Source organism: Octodon degus, unplaced genomic scaffold (genome assembly GCF_000260255.1).
Source record: "Octodon degus isolate 3935 unplaced genomic scaffold, OctDeg1.0 scaffold00123, whole genome shotgun sequence".
Classification (NCBI taxonomy): domain Eukaryota; kingdom Metazoa; phylum Chordata; class Mammalia; order Rodentia; family Octodontidae; genus Octodon; species Octodon degus.
The window spans coordinates 587,756-602,029 of NW_004524699.1; the positions used below are offsets into that span (position 1 = coordinate 587,756).

Genomic DNA, 14,274 nt, shown 5'->3' on the forward strand with positions numbered 1-14,274 from the left:
GTACTGGGGATTGAACTCAGGACCCTGCACTTGCCAGGCCGAGCCCCTCTTCTTTTGTTTCTTTTGGGTTAGACTTTTTGCTGGATGTTGAAGACCAAGTCAGAATAAGACCTAGGAGACACACACATTTTTTAAGGCCGGTTAGGGCTCCTGGTACTGCTGTGGCGAGGAGCCGCGCATCACCAGTGTGTCATCGGCCCCATGAGTCATGGTCTTGCCTGGCCACAGGGCTCTTTTTGAAAGCATGGGCCACTGTGCCCCAGTGACTTTCCTCTGGGCAGCTCTCTGAGGTCCTCGCTGTTTCCCTGCTCAGGAGATCGGGTGACTTACTGGCCTTGCAAGGCTCGTTCAGTTCCTGGTCGTGACAGGAAAAGCACTGTACATCAGGCACGGGTTGAAAAGGTGGAGCTCGGCAAGCGTTTGAGCATGCAGTGAGTGCGCTGCTAAAGTGATGACGGTCTACGAACTGGGAGAAAATATTCTCAAGATGCATATCCAACAAGGACCGAGGTCGAAACTGCGCAAGGAACCCTTTAACCCTAATGTGGAACAATCTGATTAAGACGTAGGCAAGGCCGGGGAGATGGCTCAGTAGAATAAGCGCTTCCCTGGCAAGCGCAAGGGCCTGAGTTCAATCCCCGGTTCTGAAAAAAAAAGCCAGGCAAAAGAAGCCAGGTCCCTGAAGGGCTGAGATAAATGTCCACAAAAGGCGGGCCACACTTTGGGAGGTGGACACAGCAATATCACAAGTTTGAGCCCAGCCTGAGCAACTGAACAAATAGTAAAACCCTGACTCCGAACAAATAAAACTTGGAAAAAAAAATGCTTTTAAAAGCTGGGAATTGGCCTGGGGTGAGGGTCTTGGTACCTCAGGAAATGAGGCCTCGTGGTCAGGTGGCCTGAAAGCATGAACTGTCATAGCATGTCAGCCAGGGTGCAGTGGAATTAGCCCTCCTGGGAGAAAATGGTGGCCCAGGTTTGCATGTGGCTGAAACCCTCGGCTCTGCCGGCCCACCCATGTACACCCACAGGTGGAGGCCAGCTTCCCTGCTTGGCTGCAGGGGCGAGGCTTGTCACGCTGTCTTGTGTCCACAGGGATAAGCACAGAGGAAGGGTCGGCAAGGACCTCCCACACCCTGCAAGAGCCGGGGGCTGAGTGTAGACCGCCAGCAGGGGGCACCAGAGTCCGTGGCAGCGGCACATACAGCAGGGCTTAGGTAGAAAAAAGAAAATTACACCTAAGGGTGGAAAAGCAACTGAGCCAAGGTGGAGGCGAATGCCCTCCCTGCGTCCTCCCCTCCCCGGCAGTGGCCAGCTCTGTTTGCCTCTTGGTCAGCATCACCTGACTCTGCCCTAGACAGGCCTCGCAGACAGGGCAGAGGGCAAGGTCCAACTGCAGGTCTCCGGGCTCCCCACACCTGCCTATCCACATTCCAGCGCAGCTGCAAGGTCACAGTGAGGACCCTGACTTCCTCTGTCCCCTCCCAGGGCTCAGGATGGCGGGTGGGTGAGACAGGCAGAGCGGACCCTGGTGGCAGCCCCTGACTTCTGTCACCAGGGCCAACATGCCTATCACCTCCACCCCAGGTCCTGATGGAAGCGGACTGAGACGAGCACGGCAGGTGCCCAGGGCCGGTGCACCTGGGCACAGTGGTCCCAGTCCTGTGCGGTCAGCTGTCAGGTGAGTGTGCCCAGCAGGTGGCCTGGCTTGGAACCTTCTTGGCCTGGGGACTGCCTTGGTCAGGGAGCTGTGGCTCTGAGGACCTTCCTGGTCTGCTGACACTGCTGGGCTGGGGACTGCCTTGGTCAGGGAGCTGTGGCTCTGAGGACCTTCCTGGTCTGCTGACACTGCTGGGCTGGGGACTGCCTTGGTCAGGGAGCTGTGGCTCTGAGGACCTTCCTGGTCTGCTGACACTGCTGGGCTGGGGACTGTCCTGGGCAGGGGCTGACTTGCTCCAGGTAGGGATCTTCAGTGGCTCCTCTCCCAGAGGGTCTCTTTGTCCCATGCTTCCCGTGCCCTTTTCTCAAGGGAGCATGGGTGCTGGCGAGGGTACAGGCTGGAGGCTGGGCAGCTCGCCTGTCCTCCCTGCCTCCCCCTTCTCCAGAGGGGACACACAGCCAGGCCCACCTGCCCTTGGTTCGGTGATGCACATGGGGAGTGTTGGCATTCTTAGAGGACAAGTGACAGGATAAGTCCTGGGACTCCATGTACTGGGGCTGGGGCCTTTCCACCTGGGCTGCAACGTCCAGGGTGCAGCAGCTCCAAGCACAGGCTGGCTAGCAGCCCCTCTGTGCAGCAGGCCAGGGTGGTTGGGGCTGAGCCCTGAGTTGGGCAGGAGGAGTGGGTGACCAGGCCCAGGAATAATGTGCAGTCAGCCCGGTCACCTGCCTCAGGCCCTCTGGGGCCAGTGAGAAAGTCTCAGATTCAGGGTGGAGACTTTCAGGCTGGGTTTGCAAAAAGAAACAGAGGTCTTTGTTAAGAGGCAGCTGCACAAGGTGCGTGTGTGGCCCCCACCTGCCAGGCCTGGTGCAGGCTCGTGAGAAACTTGCTGGGGTGAGGCTGGGTGGGGCTGGAGTTCAGTCTAGGACAGAGAAGGAGGCTGAGGGGAGGGGGAGCAGGGCTGCCCTGTAGCACAAGGTGAGGGCGTCCCATCCCTTCTGATGGTCCCACAGAGGCCACTTGCCCGACAGTAACACTGAAAAGGGCTAATCAGACCCTGTGGGCCATCCTAGGACCTGTGCAGCGCTGAGGGCACCTGAGTGGGCGGGGCAGGAGTCTTGGTGCTTACTGCTGTCCCCATTCGCCCTACAGGCACCCGCACCCACCATGAGGCCATCATGGAAGGAGCGGATCTTCATGGTCCTGCTAGGGGTGGCCACAGCCTCAGGCCTCACTGTGCTCGTCCTCATCCTGGTAGAGGCGACCAGCGTCCTGCTGCCTGCAGAGACCAAGGTGCACCCTGCACTGCTGGGGGTGGGGTGGGGCAACTGGCTACTGGACTCTGCTGACCCAGTGTTCCCCCCAGTTCGGGATTGTGTTCGATGCTGGCTCCTCCCATACATCCCTTTTTGTGTACCAGTGGCCAGGGAACAAAGAGAAGGACACTGGTGTTGTCAGCCAGGCCTTAGCCTGCCAGGCAGAAGGTCAGTGGGCAGTTCTTGCACAGGGCTGGCAGGGAAAGGTCCATGGGAGGGTTAGACATGGGAGGGTTCACAACTGCAGCACAGGCTGGGCTGCACCCTACGGGACTGTCACCCCACCTCCCCTATCCCTCTCTGCCCACCTGGAACTGGGGGTGCTGGCGGCCAAGACTACAGCTCCTCTGATGGCAGGGGACAGGGCTGGAGGCCCCACCACCCCAAGTCCACTGCACAGGTGTAGGGCCCACCAGGGAGTCCAAGGTGATCTCCAGGTCTTCCGTGGTATGGTTTGCAAGCCTCGGGTGTATTTGTGAGGAAGCTACCATTCTGCCTCCAGCCCTGGCCTGGACCTTGTCCTGGGCACCTTTTCAGGGCCTGGGATCTCCTCCTATGCCTCCGACCCCGCACGGGCAGGTGAGAGTCTGAGGGGCTGTCTGGAAGAGGCACTGGCACTGGTGCCGGCAGCTCGGCAGGGGGAGACGCCTGTCTTCCTGGGGGCCACAGCTGGCATGAGGCTGCTCAGGTGAGGCCAGTGTGGGGCTGTGCATGCAGAGTGGGGCAGCAGGGCTGAGCCAGCTTCCCGCCAGCTTGGCCCATCCTTGCCCAGGCAGAAGAACAACTCCCAGGCGAGGGACATCCTCACAGCTGTCTCTCAGGTCCTGGGCCAGTCTCCCCTGGATTTCTGGGGTGCTAAGGTGCTGACTGGACAGGACGAAGGAGCCTTTAGCTGGATCACTGTCAACTACCTGCTGGGGAGGCTGATCCAGGTGTGTGGTGGCCCAAGGGCGAGGCTGGCAGATGGGCAGGGCAAGGCTGCGGCCAGGGCTGAGCGCCTGTCTGTGCACAGTACTCCTCTGGACAGTGGATTCAGCCCGCCGAGGGGACACTAGTGGGCGCCCTGGACATGGGCGGGGCCTCCACCCAGATCTGCTTCATGCCCCGTGGCCCCATCCTGGACCAGAGCAGCCAGGCCACCTTCCACCTCTATGGCACCAACTACAGCGTCTACACGCACAGCCACCTCTGCTTCGGGCGTGACCAAGTGCTGCTCAGGCTGCTGGGTGGGCTGCTGCAGGTTGGTTGGTGTGGGGAGACCAGCATGCAGGCCCGGGGGGCCCGGCTGGAGCTCAGCCCTCGGCCCTCCCTGCAGAGCAGCCCGTCTGCCTTGCTGCGACACCCATGCTACCACAGTGGCTACCGGACCACCCTGCCCATGGCCACCCTGTCTGAGTCGCCCTGTGTCCACACCGTGACACCCCTGGACCCCACGCAGAACCTCAGCGTTGAGGGCATGGGCAACCCTGGGGCCTGTGTAATGGCCATCCGCAAGCTCTTCAACTTCAGCTGCCAGGACCAGGGAGACTGCGCCTTCAACGGGGCCTACCAGCCCCCTCTGCAGGGGCAGTTCTATGTGAGCACCTAGTGCCCCACGCCCTCTGGGCCAGGCATCAGCTGACCCCAGGAGCCCAGCAGAGCCCCGGGTGGTGCAGGATGCAGGTGCGGGCCCACAAGGCCTTGGCCTCCTGCAGGTGCACACAACCTGTCCTTTCCCCTAGGCCTTCTCCAACTTCTACTACACCTTCCATTTCCTCAACCTCACCTCCAGGCAGCCGCTGAGTACTGTGAATGCCTCGGTCTGGGACTTCTGCCAGAGGCCCTGGAGGCTGGTGGGTGACCCATTCCCTGTCCCAGCCCTCCCCATCTCGTGGGTTTCTCAGGACTCAGATTTGATGGTGGAGCCCATGCTAGCCAGCAGCAGCAGCAGCAGCAGCAGCAGCTTGGGGGTACTATAGTCAGGGAAAGGTGGAGCCCCTTGTTGTCCTGCTCCATCCCTAGCCTCTGGTAGTCATGGTGGCTGGCATGGACCTCTCCCACTCTTCACAGTCCCTGTGGGGACAAGGGAGGGCACCCCCATTGCCTAGAGGCTCCACTGGCCAGGGAACTGGCCAGGGAGTATCAGAGTCCTGGCCCTCACTGGCTCCCGGGCACACTGGCCCCAGGTGGAAGCCAGCTACCCTGGCCAGGAGCGCTGGCTGCCGTACTACTGTGCCTCAGGGTTGTACATGCTCACGCTGCTGCGGGATGGCTACGGCTTCCAAGAGGAGACCTGGCCCAGCATAGAGTTCCAGAAGCAGGTGATGCCCCCACCGTGCACAGTCCCCGGGCAGGGTCTGGGGAAGCTGCCCAGAGCCCTGAGCCACTGCGTCCCACAGGCAAGCGGCACTGACATTGGCTGGACACTGGGCTATATGCTGAATCTGACTGGCATGATCCCAGCCGAGGTACCAGCTGAGTGGCGGGCACAGAACTACAAGGTCTGGGCAGCTGGAGTGGCATTTGTAGTGCTGACCCTGGTGGCTATTCTTGGGGCTGCTGCAGTCCATCTCCTCTGGCTCCAGGACTAGCCAGGCCTTGCCAGGACAGACTGTGATGGCCACAGCTGGGACTCGGGATTGTCTGAGGCATCGCCACCTCGGCAGCCCGGGTTGGTGAGCAGCGCTTGAGAGAGAAGCATGGACGTTGTGTCCCTTGCTGTGGCCTCCCTGTCCTTCTGCCAGACCCTGGCCCCTCTGTCCCCAGCCACTAGGCAACTAGGCCTTCCTGCACCAACCAGCCAAGCCTCCAGAACCCTAAGGTTGGCAACTGGGACCGCTGTTCCCTGTTGTGACCAGAGGACCTGCAGAAGTGGCACCATGGGCCCGTGCACCCCGGTGCACCCTCCTAGGAGTCCACAGGACCCCTCCTTGCCGAGGCCACACACACAACACATGGTGGTGGTGTTTTTATTAAACCTTTCGCAACAAGAGTGCTTAGAGCCTGTCTTCCTGCTTGGACTCTGGGCCAGACACAGGTGCCACTCCACCGGCTGGAGCCACAAAGCTCTTGGGGAAGATGCCGATGTAGCCGTCTTGGTGCCCCTCCAGCCAGGCCTCATCCACTGTGGGGAGGGGACACCGGTCAGCATCTGTCCCCACACAGGCTGGGCCCCGACCGCACCCACCTGGACAGCTGCAGGGTACCTTCACCCAGGACGTCCACCACGTCCCCTCGGCGGAGGCCCAGATCCTCAGGGCCCTGGGCCGAGTAGTCATGCTGGGCCGACACCTGGTACAGCACTGGCCGGCCACCAGCACCCTAGGGCAGGAGGAGACTGAGGCGGGGATGCAGGGCCCCCTTGCCCATGCCCACTGCCTCTGCCATTCAGCTCCCTGTTCAACTGTCTGCTGCACTTACCCGGCACTGGAGTCGCAGCCCATGGGGGGCAGAGGCCACATCCCTCCATGCCTTCTGCAGTGCGTCCTCCCCAAGGATGGGGACCCAGAGCTTGCCATCCTCTGGGGCCCAGTAACTTCCAAGAAAGTGCTCAGGTTGGACAGTGAGGGTCACCCTACCCACCCACTCCCAGTGCACCCTTCACCCACCTAAGCTGTGCCTGCCGGGCCTGGGCAGGGAGGGCCTCAGCCAGCAGCGCCTGCAGGCTAGCCAGCCCAGCCCCTCGGGGGACCTGCAGTGCCACGGTGAGGGTGCACTGTACGGTGACCGTCACAGAGTCCTCAGAGTCCAGTACAGTTGCTCCCTGGGCCAAGGGGCAGGCAGTTCTGAAGTCTCCACTGGGTGGGTATGGGGCCCTGGGTAAGGGAAGGTTTGGGGGGTAGACCTGGGCTTCAGCGCATCTCTTACCCTGGTGCTCACAGGGACCTTGGAGGGGCCAGGCCCAGGCAGTCCTGAGAGAGACATAGGGTTAGTGAGTGGTGGGAAGAGCAGAATGGCCCGAGGGCAGCTGCTGCTGCTCGATTCACCCTGGAGCACCAAAGGCCTGGTGCTAACTCGCTCCCTTCATGGAGCCCCCAGCACCTGGACTTCCTCACCTGAAGACAGAGGGGCTGATTTGACAGCTGGCGCCACCCTGGGCCTCTGTAAGGGAAGCTACAAGTGGGTCCTGGTGTAAGGGCCCCTGAGTGGGAAGGGGGGTGGGGACCCCATGTGTGGGGCACAGGAATTCAGGGTCCCTGGCATTAGGAAGGAAGGCTGTGGCAGCACCCTCAGCTGAGGGGCTGGGCCCCTGACCCCTGAGGTCCCACCAGGACTGTCTGCTCCCAACCTGTCCCCGGCTCTGTCACTCTTGGGCCCTTGCACCCAGGAGAGACAGGCAAGGCCTGCGATGTGGTCAGGGTACACCAAAGCCACCCTTGCTGGACACTTGTCCTGATCTGACCCAGCCCCAGTGTCCCTGCCTGCTAAAATGTGGGGCTGGAGCCTGTCCGGCCCCATGGAGGGCTGGCTTAGCCCCTGGTGCCAGCCCAACTCACCATCTGGTGTATCTGCCCAGCAGGGCCAGAGCCAACCTCCCTTACTACACCACGGCAGCCATCATGGGTTCTGGCTCCTTGGGGCTCCAGGGCTCGGGGCCTGGGTAGGAGGGTTCCTTGAGGTGAGACGTATGGCAGTACGGGCATAGGGTCTCAGGGCCAGTCTCACCCTCACCGCCCCCAATCTGAGTGCCCCTGGTCTCAGTGGCATCATGTGTCAGGGTGTCCCTTCCCTGGGCAGCTCAGCATGGACCTGATCCCTCATCCTGGAGCTGCCTTGGGTCACAGTGACCGCCGAATCTCAGTTTCCACCATGTTCCTTACTCCTGGAGGAAAAGATAGGAACTCCTTCCTTGTACAAAGAGCCCCATCCCATTTGAGTCGGCAAACAGGTGATGCTGGTCCCATCCCCTGATGGCCCATCTGCGCCTGGTCCAAGGGCCTTGCCCTAAAGGAGAAGGAGGTGTGGGGGCCAGGCCCCTTCCTACCGTGGTACAGCCTCACAGCCAGTTTCACTGTGGACTCCCGGTCCCTGTAAGCACAAATGACAACCTTGTCCTGGCCAAGGATGGAGCACAAATGAGAGGTCCCCTACCCCAGACCCTAAGAGGGACCATGGCAGGATGGTCTCACAGAGACAGCACAGCCGCCCCCTTTAGCAATAGAGGTCAGGGTTCCAGGGAAGCAGAGAGGCAAGAAAGAAGGCTCGGAACCACCATTCTTAGACAGGGCAGTTCTTTTTTTGTTTTTCTTTCAGTACCAGGGATTGAACTCAGGACCCTACGCTTGCCCGGCAAGAACTTACTCTACCGAGCCATCTCCCCAGCCCCAACAGGGCAGCTCTGTGGAGATGGGCAGGACAAGCTGGGCGACAGGACAGCCACCTACCCACCTGCACAGACTGGACACCCAAGGACTGGGCTTCAGGGTCAGTGGAGACCACCACCTGGTGGGAGACAGACAAGTGTGTAGGGCCACTGCAGAGCCTGTTCCCCCACCCTGCTCCGCGCCACTGCATGTGAAGTCCAGGGTGGGTACCACCCATGCCCAGCCCAAGACTGCTAGGCTACAGGACATGCGTGGCAAAGGGGCTCCCATGGTGGCCATGCAGCGTCTGGCATAACTTCCACGTGCTGTCCCTTGTGCTGTAAATGGACACAGGAACATGCCCTCTCCACGTGCCCCACTTCTGAGCTTCATGGTAGTCACGCATCAGTCGTGTCGTGTGTGGCTCCTTGGGCACCAGCACTGTGGCTGGAGACCACAAGTGTGTGGCCAGCCTGAGCCCAGTGCCCAGGTGGCCCTTTGTGACACTGGGAGTTGGTGTCATTCATCCCTGGGTTTCTCCCCTGCTCTGGAGGTGAGCTGCTTGCCAGGCCTATGGTTTTGGCAGTGCTTCCTGGCTCTGACAAGGCTGACCCAGCCCAAGGCAGCCACTGTCGCTCCCCAGGCCCTCGAGGTCTGCAGTGGAGACCCTCAGAGATGTGGACCAGGCAGGGGGCAGACAGCAGCTCCATCCCCTGACAGAGCCCCTCTCTAGGGATGTCACCTCAGCCCTGCCCAGCATCCAAATGACCTTGGGACCACATGGTCCCGTGCCACAACAGGGCGCTCAGGGTGGGAGCTGCTGGGCCCTCTCCGTGCAGCCAGAGGTACCTCAGCCCAGACAACCCACGCCTTACCTTGGCCTTGCCCAGGAAGTCCTTGGGCTCTAGGTGCTCCAGGTACCGCCTGTGGGGCCGGAAGACCTCGCCCGGGGGCACCTGCCGTGGTTGCAGGGGAGCCTGCTTCTGGGGATGGAATTACAGAGCTGGTAGCTGCTGGGCACAGTTAGAGCCCGGGACATGCCACAGCCCTCCAGGCCATCTCCCCAACAAGCTTCTTCGTGTCATCTAGCTGGCTTGGAGGGTGAGCTGCAAATACCAGCCCCAAACTGCAGGCCACAGGCCGCCCTGCTGTGGGGACCCCTTGCCTGCCCTCACCTGCACGTGGTACAGGGCGGTCGTCAGGCCCTCCCGAGCCCTTTCCGGCCACCTGGACACAGCCTCAGCCAGTGTGTCAGCAGCCTCATCCCACAGACCCAGCTGGCACTGTGCACACGCCACATTATACAGTACCTAGGAGTGACAGCTGGGGTTAGAGGGCTCAGGTCTAGAGTCTGACTCCTGCCTGGGCCACATACCGGAACCTCACTGGTACCTCATCGGGATCTTCACCTGTCCCATACCTGTCCCACACCCAGGTATCGCAGCCACAGCAGCCAGAGCTCTCCTGGCATCTGGCTGATGTGGGGGCTATGAGCAGGGACCAGGCCACCTAAGCCAGTCTGCCTCTGCCATGGCAGCCACATGAGCAAGGGCCACTCTTTGCTCAGAACTCTACTCTCACCTTAAAACTCCTCCTGGGTCTAACATCTCTCTCCTGAACATGGCTGCACCCTCCCACCCCCTTCCCCCACCCCAGCCCTCACCCCCACCTTTCCTGTGAGTCTGAGGTGCACCTGAGGCCTCGCCAGGAGACCCTGCCCACCTCTTCTCAAGCCTCTTTCCCTGTGGCTTGCTGGCCACGTGGCCTGAGTTCCTGTAGCCAGCACCCGTACCTGCCTTTCCCCCACCAGTGTCCTGGGCTGGTGGACAGTGTGGGCCTCATCTGCTGCTTAGTTTATTTATGTATTTGGTACAGGGTCTCACTACACAGCTGGGACTTGCAGTGATCCTCCTGTCTCAGCCTCCCCAGCACTGGAACCACAGGCGCGTGCCGGCTCGCCCTGGTTTCATCTGCTGTCTAGTCTTCCGTCGCTGTCTTACCTGAGCTGTCCAGTACTACCCATGCTGCACCTTAGACTGGCACCAGAGGCTCCTCCCGACTCCCGTGCTGCACTTGTGATTTCATAGTGTCCTCGAGGCAGGGAGAACCAGAGTCTGTCCACTGCCACTCTTCCCTGGCCTCCTCAGTGAAGCTTTACCAGGTCATCCAAGACTCTGGGAGACTTGGGTTCACCCACCCGAGCCACGACAGTAACTCCATCCATGGGGCATGCCCCTGGCCCTGGGGAGCTGATGCCACGTGAGTCCCAAGGCCTTACCTCCCAGGCCTGCAGCTTAAAGCGCAGACCTAGCTGCGAGTAGTCAATGACGCTGTTGCCCCGAAGCTGTGCCAGAGCCAGCTGGAAGTCAGACAGAGACTCCTGGAACCTGTGGGCAGTGAGCCCCTCAGTAGGGCAAGGCCTGCAGTGCGTGCCCAGGAGCATCCAGCCTGCCCTGCCCTGGGGAGATCCACAGGAGGCCAGTGGTGGTCCACAGTGTAGCCCCAGTGGGCGCTCAGGCCGGATGGGTAGGCCAAGGATCAGTCCATCGTGTGCTGGCAGAGGGCCAGGGCTGGGGCCTCTGGGTTTGCGCCCAGCTCTGCCAGGAGTACCCACTGCCCCATCCCCCTGCCTGACCCAAGACCTCTGCCCACTGCCTCTCCACAAACCAAGCTTCCAGCACTTGCTGGGGTACCCACCGCCCCTAGGTAAGCTTCCTGGCTGACTAGAGCCTGAAGCCTGACCACTGGCCTTCCTGCTTCTGCTCTTAGGAAGAGACAAGGTGCAGAGGGCAGTGACCAGGATGTGTCCCAGGACAAACCCTTGGTTTCCTCATGTGCCCAGTGGGCCTAATCACCAGGTCTGTGTTGATACAGCAAGGTGAGGAGGGGGCCAGGGATGACAAGAAGTAGCCTTGGAATCTTGGTGGGGATGGGGGCTGCATGGGCCATGCGCCTGGAATGACCACAGCGGTCTCGCTCAGGCCAGAGTCACCAGAGCAGAGTAGGAGCCTACAGAGACAAAAGGGCCCCTGTGCTCACCGCCGCAGCTGGAAGTGGGCCACACCCCGCTGGAGGAAGCCAACAGCCATGCAGGTGTCCTTGGTCACTGCCTGGTCAAATGCCTAGGAACAAAAATGCCATGGAGAGCACAAGCTCTGTAATCAGCCACCCATGCCACAGACACTGGGATTCCATCTCCCGGGGGAGAACCGTTTGCATTCGGCACTGTCCAGCGCCTTAGGCACGAGCCTAGGTGGCATCACATAGCCCCTCTGCCACCACAACTGCCACATCCCAGCTGCCTAGACACCCAGCCACAGGATCAGGGTCTCTGCTGGTGGGGTTGCAAGCCAGTTTGTCCGCCATGAGGACAGATGTACAAAGGCATTGTCCTGCATGTCGGTAGCACCTGCCTTGGGAGCGCTGCGGGATCTTCTCTTCAGAACCCCGCTTTGGGAGTTCACACAAGACACCACCGAAAGCACACGAGGACCAGAGCAACCCGGAAGTCGGGAGGGCAGGCCTGGCAAGGGGGGCCGCTGCTCCTCCCACGTCACATCCAGAAACAAGGGCAGTGGCCGTCAGTAAAGCCAGGTGGGAGAGGGTTGTGGTCTCACCCCACAGACTGGGCGGGTGTTTGTGGCTGACAGGGATCTGACCTGAGCTTTGCAGCAGGGGCAATTGGGCCTCCAAGTGGGTGTGGGTGCCATTTACTGCCCCACACACCCAGTAGCTGAACGCAACATTGCACAAGTTTCTTAGCAGCAGGCACCAGTCAGCTAGGCCCCTTGATGGCCGGTTGTACCAACCCTCGCTGCTCATCTGCTGTTTAGCAGTTCTTATTATTTATTTATTTATTTATTTGGTACAGGGTCTCACTACACAGCTCGGACTTGCAGTGGCCCTCCTGTCTCAGCCTCCCCAGCACTGGAACCACAGGTGTGTGCCACCACGCCCTGCTTTCATCGGCTGTTTAGTCTCCCTGTCACTATCCTGCCTGAGCTGTCCTGTACTACTCATGCCCCACCTTCAGACAGTGCTCCCCCACCCAGACGGAAGACAACCTGGGCCCCGCTCCTCTCCTCACGCCATGTTTAATGAGCCTGACTCACCCTGGCAGCTCCCTTCCCGGATGGGCTTAGGGTGGAAACTGTTACTGAGGTAAATGAAGTGAGCCACGGTGGTGGGACAGCTCTGCCTGCCCAGCTCCCCCTGGGGATGTTCTGTGGGCACTGGGGCCTCATCTGCATGGTGCCCAGGAGAACAGCTATCCAAGTTGTAGGCAGGGTGCTGAAGGCTTCCTGTCACTTCCCCAAGAACAGGTGACCCTTTGATGACCAGGAAGTGTTTGGAAAGGCAGGTGCTTGAGGCTGTGTGCACCTGGCGCTCCAGGGGATTTCTAGAAGTGAGTAGGGACACAGCAAGAGCTGAAGGCTGAGGTCAAACCCCATCTGTTGCCGTGGCCACAGGCCCTGCCAGGCCAACAGCTTTACACTTGCCCACCAGGACTAGAGGCAGACAGCCTTGGCTTCGGAGCCTGGCTTTGTGCAGGCCCTGGCTCCTGGCCATGCTGAGTCTGGTGCCCACTGTGGAGGCCCTAAGGATGCTGGGCCCACCCCAGCCACGCAACTCCCACCTGCCTCGGCCTCCTAGTGGAGGCTTTGGGGGAGCGCAGGGCAATTAGATGACCCAGGTTGGCGGCCCCTCTCCTGGGTCCCTGTGGGCCGGGCCTCCACGCTCTCCCGGCCTCCCTGGACCCTGAGGGGCCCACCCCACCCAGGCGCTCACCCGCAGTGCGGCCTCAGGATCCCCGGCCAGCAGGTGCACACAGCCCACGTTGAAGCTCATCCTGGAGGGCAGCTCCGTGACGCCTGAGAAGAGGCGCAGCGCGAAGCCCCAGTCCCCGCGCGCCACGGCCTCTGCGCCCTGGTGCCAGTCGCGCACCTGCTCCCCGAGTGAGCGCATGGCGGTGATGACACTCGCCCGGGCGGGACGGAGGATGTGGCACCGAGGTCCGCGCAGGCTTTCGCGTGCGCGTGTGGACAGTAGCGTGCACTGACGGGGCCTCGGGAGGTGGACAGCAGCAGCAGTGCGGGCGCGGAGCTTTGGGGCTGGAGAAGCGCAAGGTAGCGCGGGTACTGGTCTTCGCGGCTAGAGGAGCGCCGCCTCCGAGGCCACGCCCAGGCCACGCCAGGCCACGCCCCTACGCGACCATCCCCCTCCCGCCCCGCCCCCACCCCACCCCCACAGTCGGACCCGTCGCCACTCGGCCGCCTCTTGCTTGGCCAAGCCCGGAGAGTTGCCAGCCCTGCCCACGTAATTAAGCCCCGCCTTTCTGAACTTCTGTCAGAGTCCACTCTGTCCCTCCTGCGTTGGACTAGATGCTCAGGTAAAGCAGTCTGAGTGCGCCACTGCTGTCGCGGGTCGAGGTTCCGGGCCGGGCGTGCGCGGTGCGCGGCAGCCGGCAGGAGCAAGTGTGCGGCCTGGCCGGTGGGCACAGGCCGGGGGCACCGGTGTGTAGGGCCGCGAGCTTCTGCCCATTCAGGCCCTTGCAGAGCGCGTCGCAGTGTCGGCGGGGTTCCCTGGGGAAGACTGGATCTTTTGCTTCGCTGTGATCTGTGGTCTTTTTTTTTTTTTTTAAGTATATTTAGTACAGGGTCTACAGGGTGGCACTACACAGATTGAATTCCTAGTGATCCTCCTGTTTTCAGTCTCCCAAGCGCTGGGATTAAAGGCCACCTGCCCAGTCTCAGTAGCCATCTCAGCGCACTCCGGGGGTAGGCTTGGCAGGGCATGCAGAGGATCAAAGCCGAGTCCACTGAGCTATCTGGCTGGCTCTGTGGTCTAATGTTAATCTCATCCCTAAATACCTCACCGTGACGTGTCCCTCATGATAAATACTGATGATCAGCAGCACCTGTCAGGACCCTTGCCTTGGCACCATCTGGCCATCGAGGCCCAAGGGAGCTGCTGCACTGGCTCTAAAAGCCCAGCCCAGATTGGGGCACAGCCTCAG

At 61.1% G+C, this 14,274-nt stretch overlaps 2 protein-coding genes across 9 annotated transcripts; one reads left to right on the forward strand and one right to left on the reverse strand.

Moving 5' to 3' along the window:
* The first annotated feature begins 1,360 nt into the window (after positions 1-1,360).
* On the forward strand, positions 1,361-5,947 carry Entpd8 (ectonucleoside triphosphate diphosphohydrolase 8). 6 transcript variants are annotated; one of them, XM_023700329.1, is made up of 11 exons: positions 1,376-1,455; positions 1,539-1,681; positions 2,813-2,953; positions 3,027-3,144; positions 3,479-3,664; positions 3,749-3,908; positions 3,989-4,216; positions 4,292-4,552; positions 4,698-4,808; positions 5,142-5,276; positions 5,355-5,947. In XM_023700329.1, the coding sequence occupies exons 3-11, from the start codon at positions 2,839-2,841 to the stop codon at positions 5,544-5,546; spliced, it is 1,506 nt and encodes a 501-aa protein (XP_023556097.1). In that variant the 5' UTR covers positions 1,376-1,455; positions 1,539-1,681; positions 2,813-2,838; the 3' UTR covers positions 5,547-5,947. The 6 variants fall into 6 exon arrangements, with proteins under 6 accessions (XP_023556101.1, XP_023556100.1, XP_004640411.1 ...); XM_023700330.1 differs by having other exon boundaries at positions 1,380-1,455; positions 1,559-1,681; XM_004640354.2 differs by having other exon boundaries at positions 1,364-1,681; positions 3,514-3,664.
* Noxa1 (NADPH oxidase activator 1) lies at positions 5,932-13,407 on the reverse strand. 3 transcript variants are annotated; one of them, XM_023700335.1, is made up of 14 exons: positions 13,047-13,407; positions 11,298-11,380; positions 10,537-10,645; positions 9,434-9,568; positions 9,134-9,238; positions 8,344-8,397; positions 7,940-7,983; positions 7,452-7,551; positions 7,011-7,056; positions 6,823-6,866; positions 6,564-6,718; positions 6,376-6,490; positions 6,162-6,276; positions 5,932-6,079 (listed from the first exon to the last, which is right to left on the reverse strand). In XM_023700335.1, the coding sequence occupies exons 1-14, from the start codon at positions 13,221-13,223 to the stop codon at positions 5,952-5,954; spliced, it is 1,410 nt and encodes a 469-aa protein (XP_023556103.1). In that variant the 5' UTR covers positions 13,224-13,407; the 3' UTR covers positions 5,932-5,951. The 3 variants fall into 3 exon arrangements, with proteins under 3 accessions (XP_023556103.1, XP_023556102.1, XP_023556105.1); XM_023700334.1 differs by having other exon boundaries at positions 9,134-9,241; XM_023700337.1 differs by lacking the exon at positions 9,434-9,568 and having other exon boundaries at positions 9,134-9,241.
* Between the last annotated feature and the right edge of the window lie 867 nt (positions 13,408-14,274).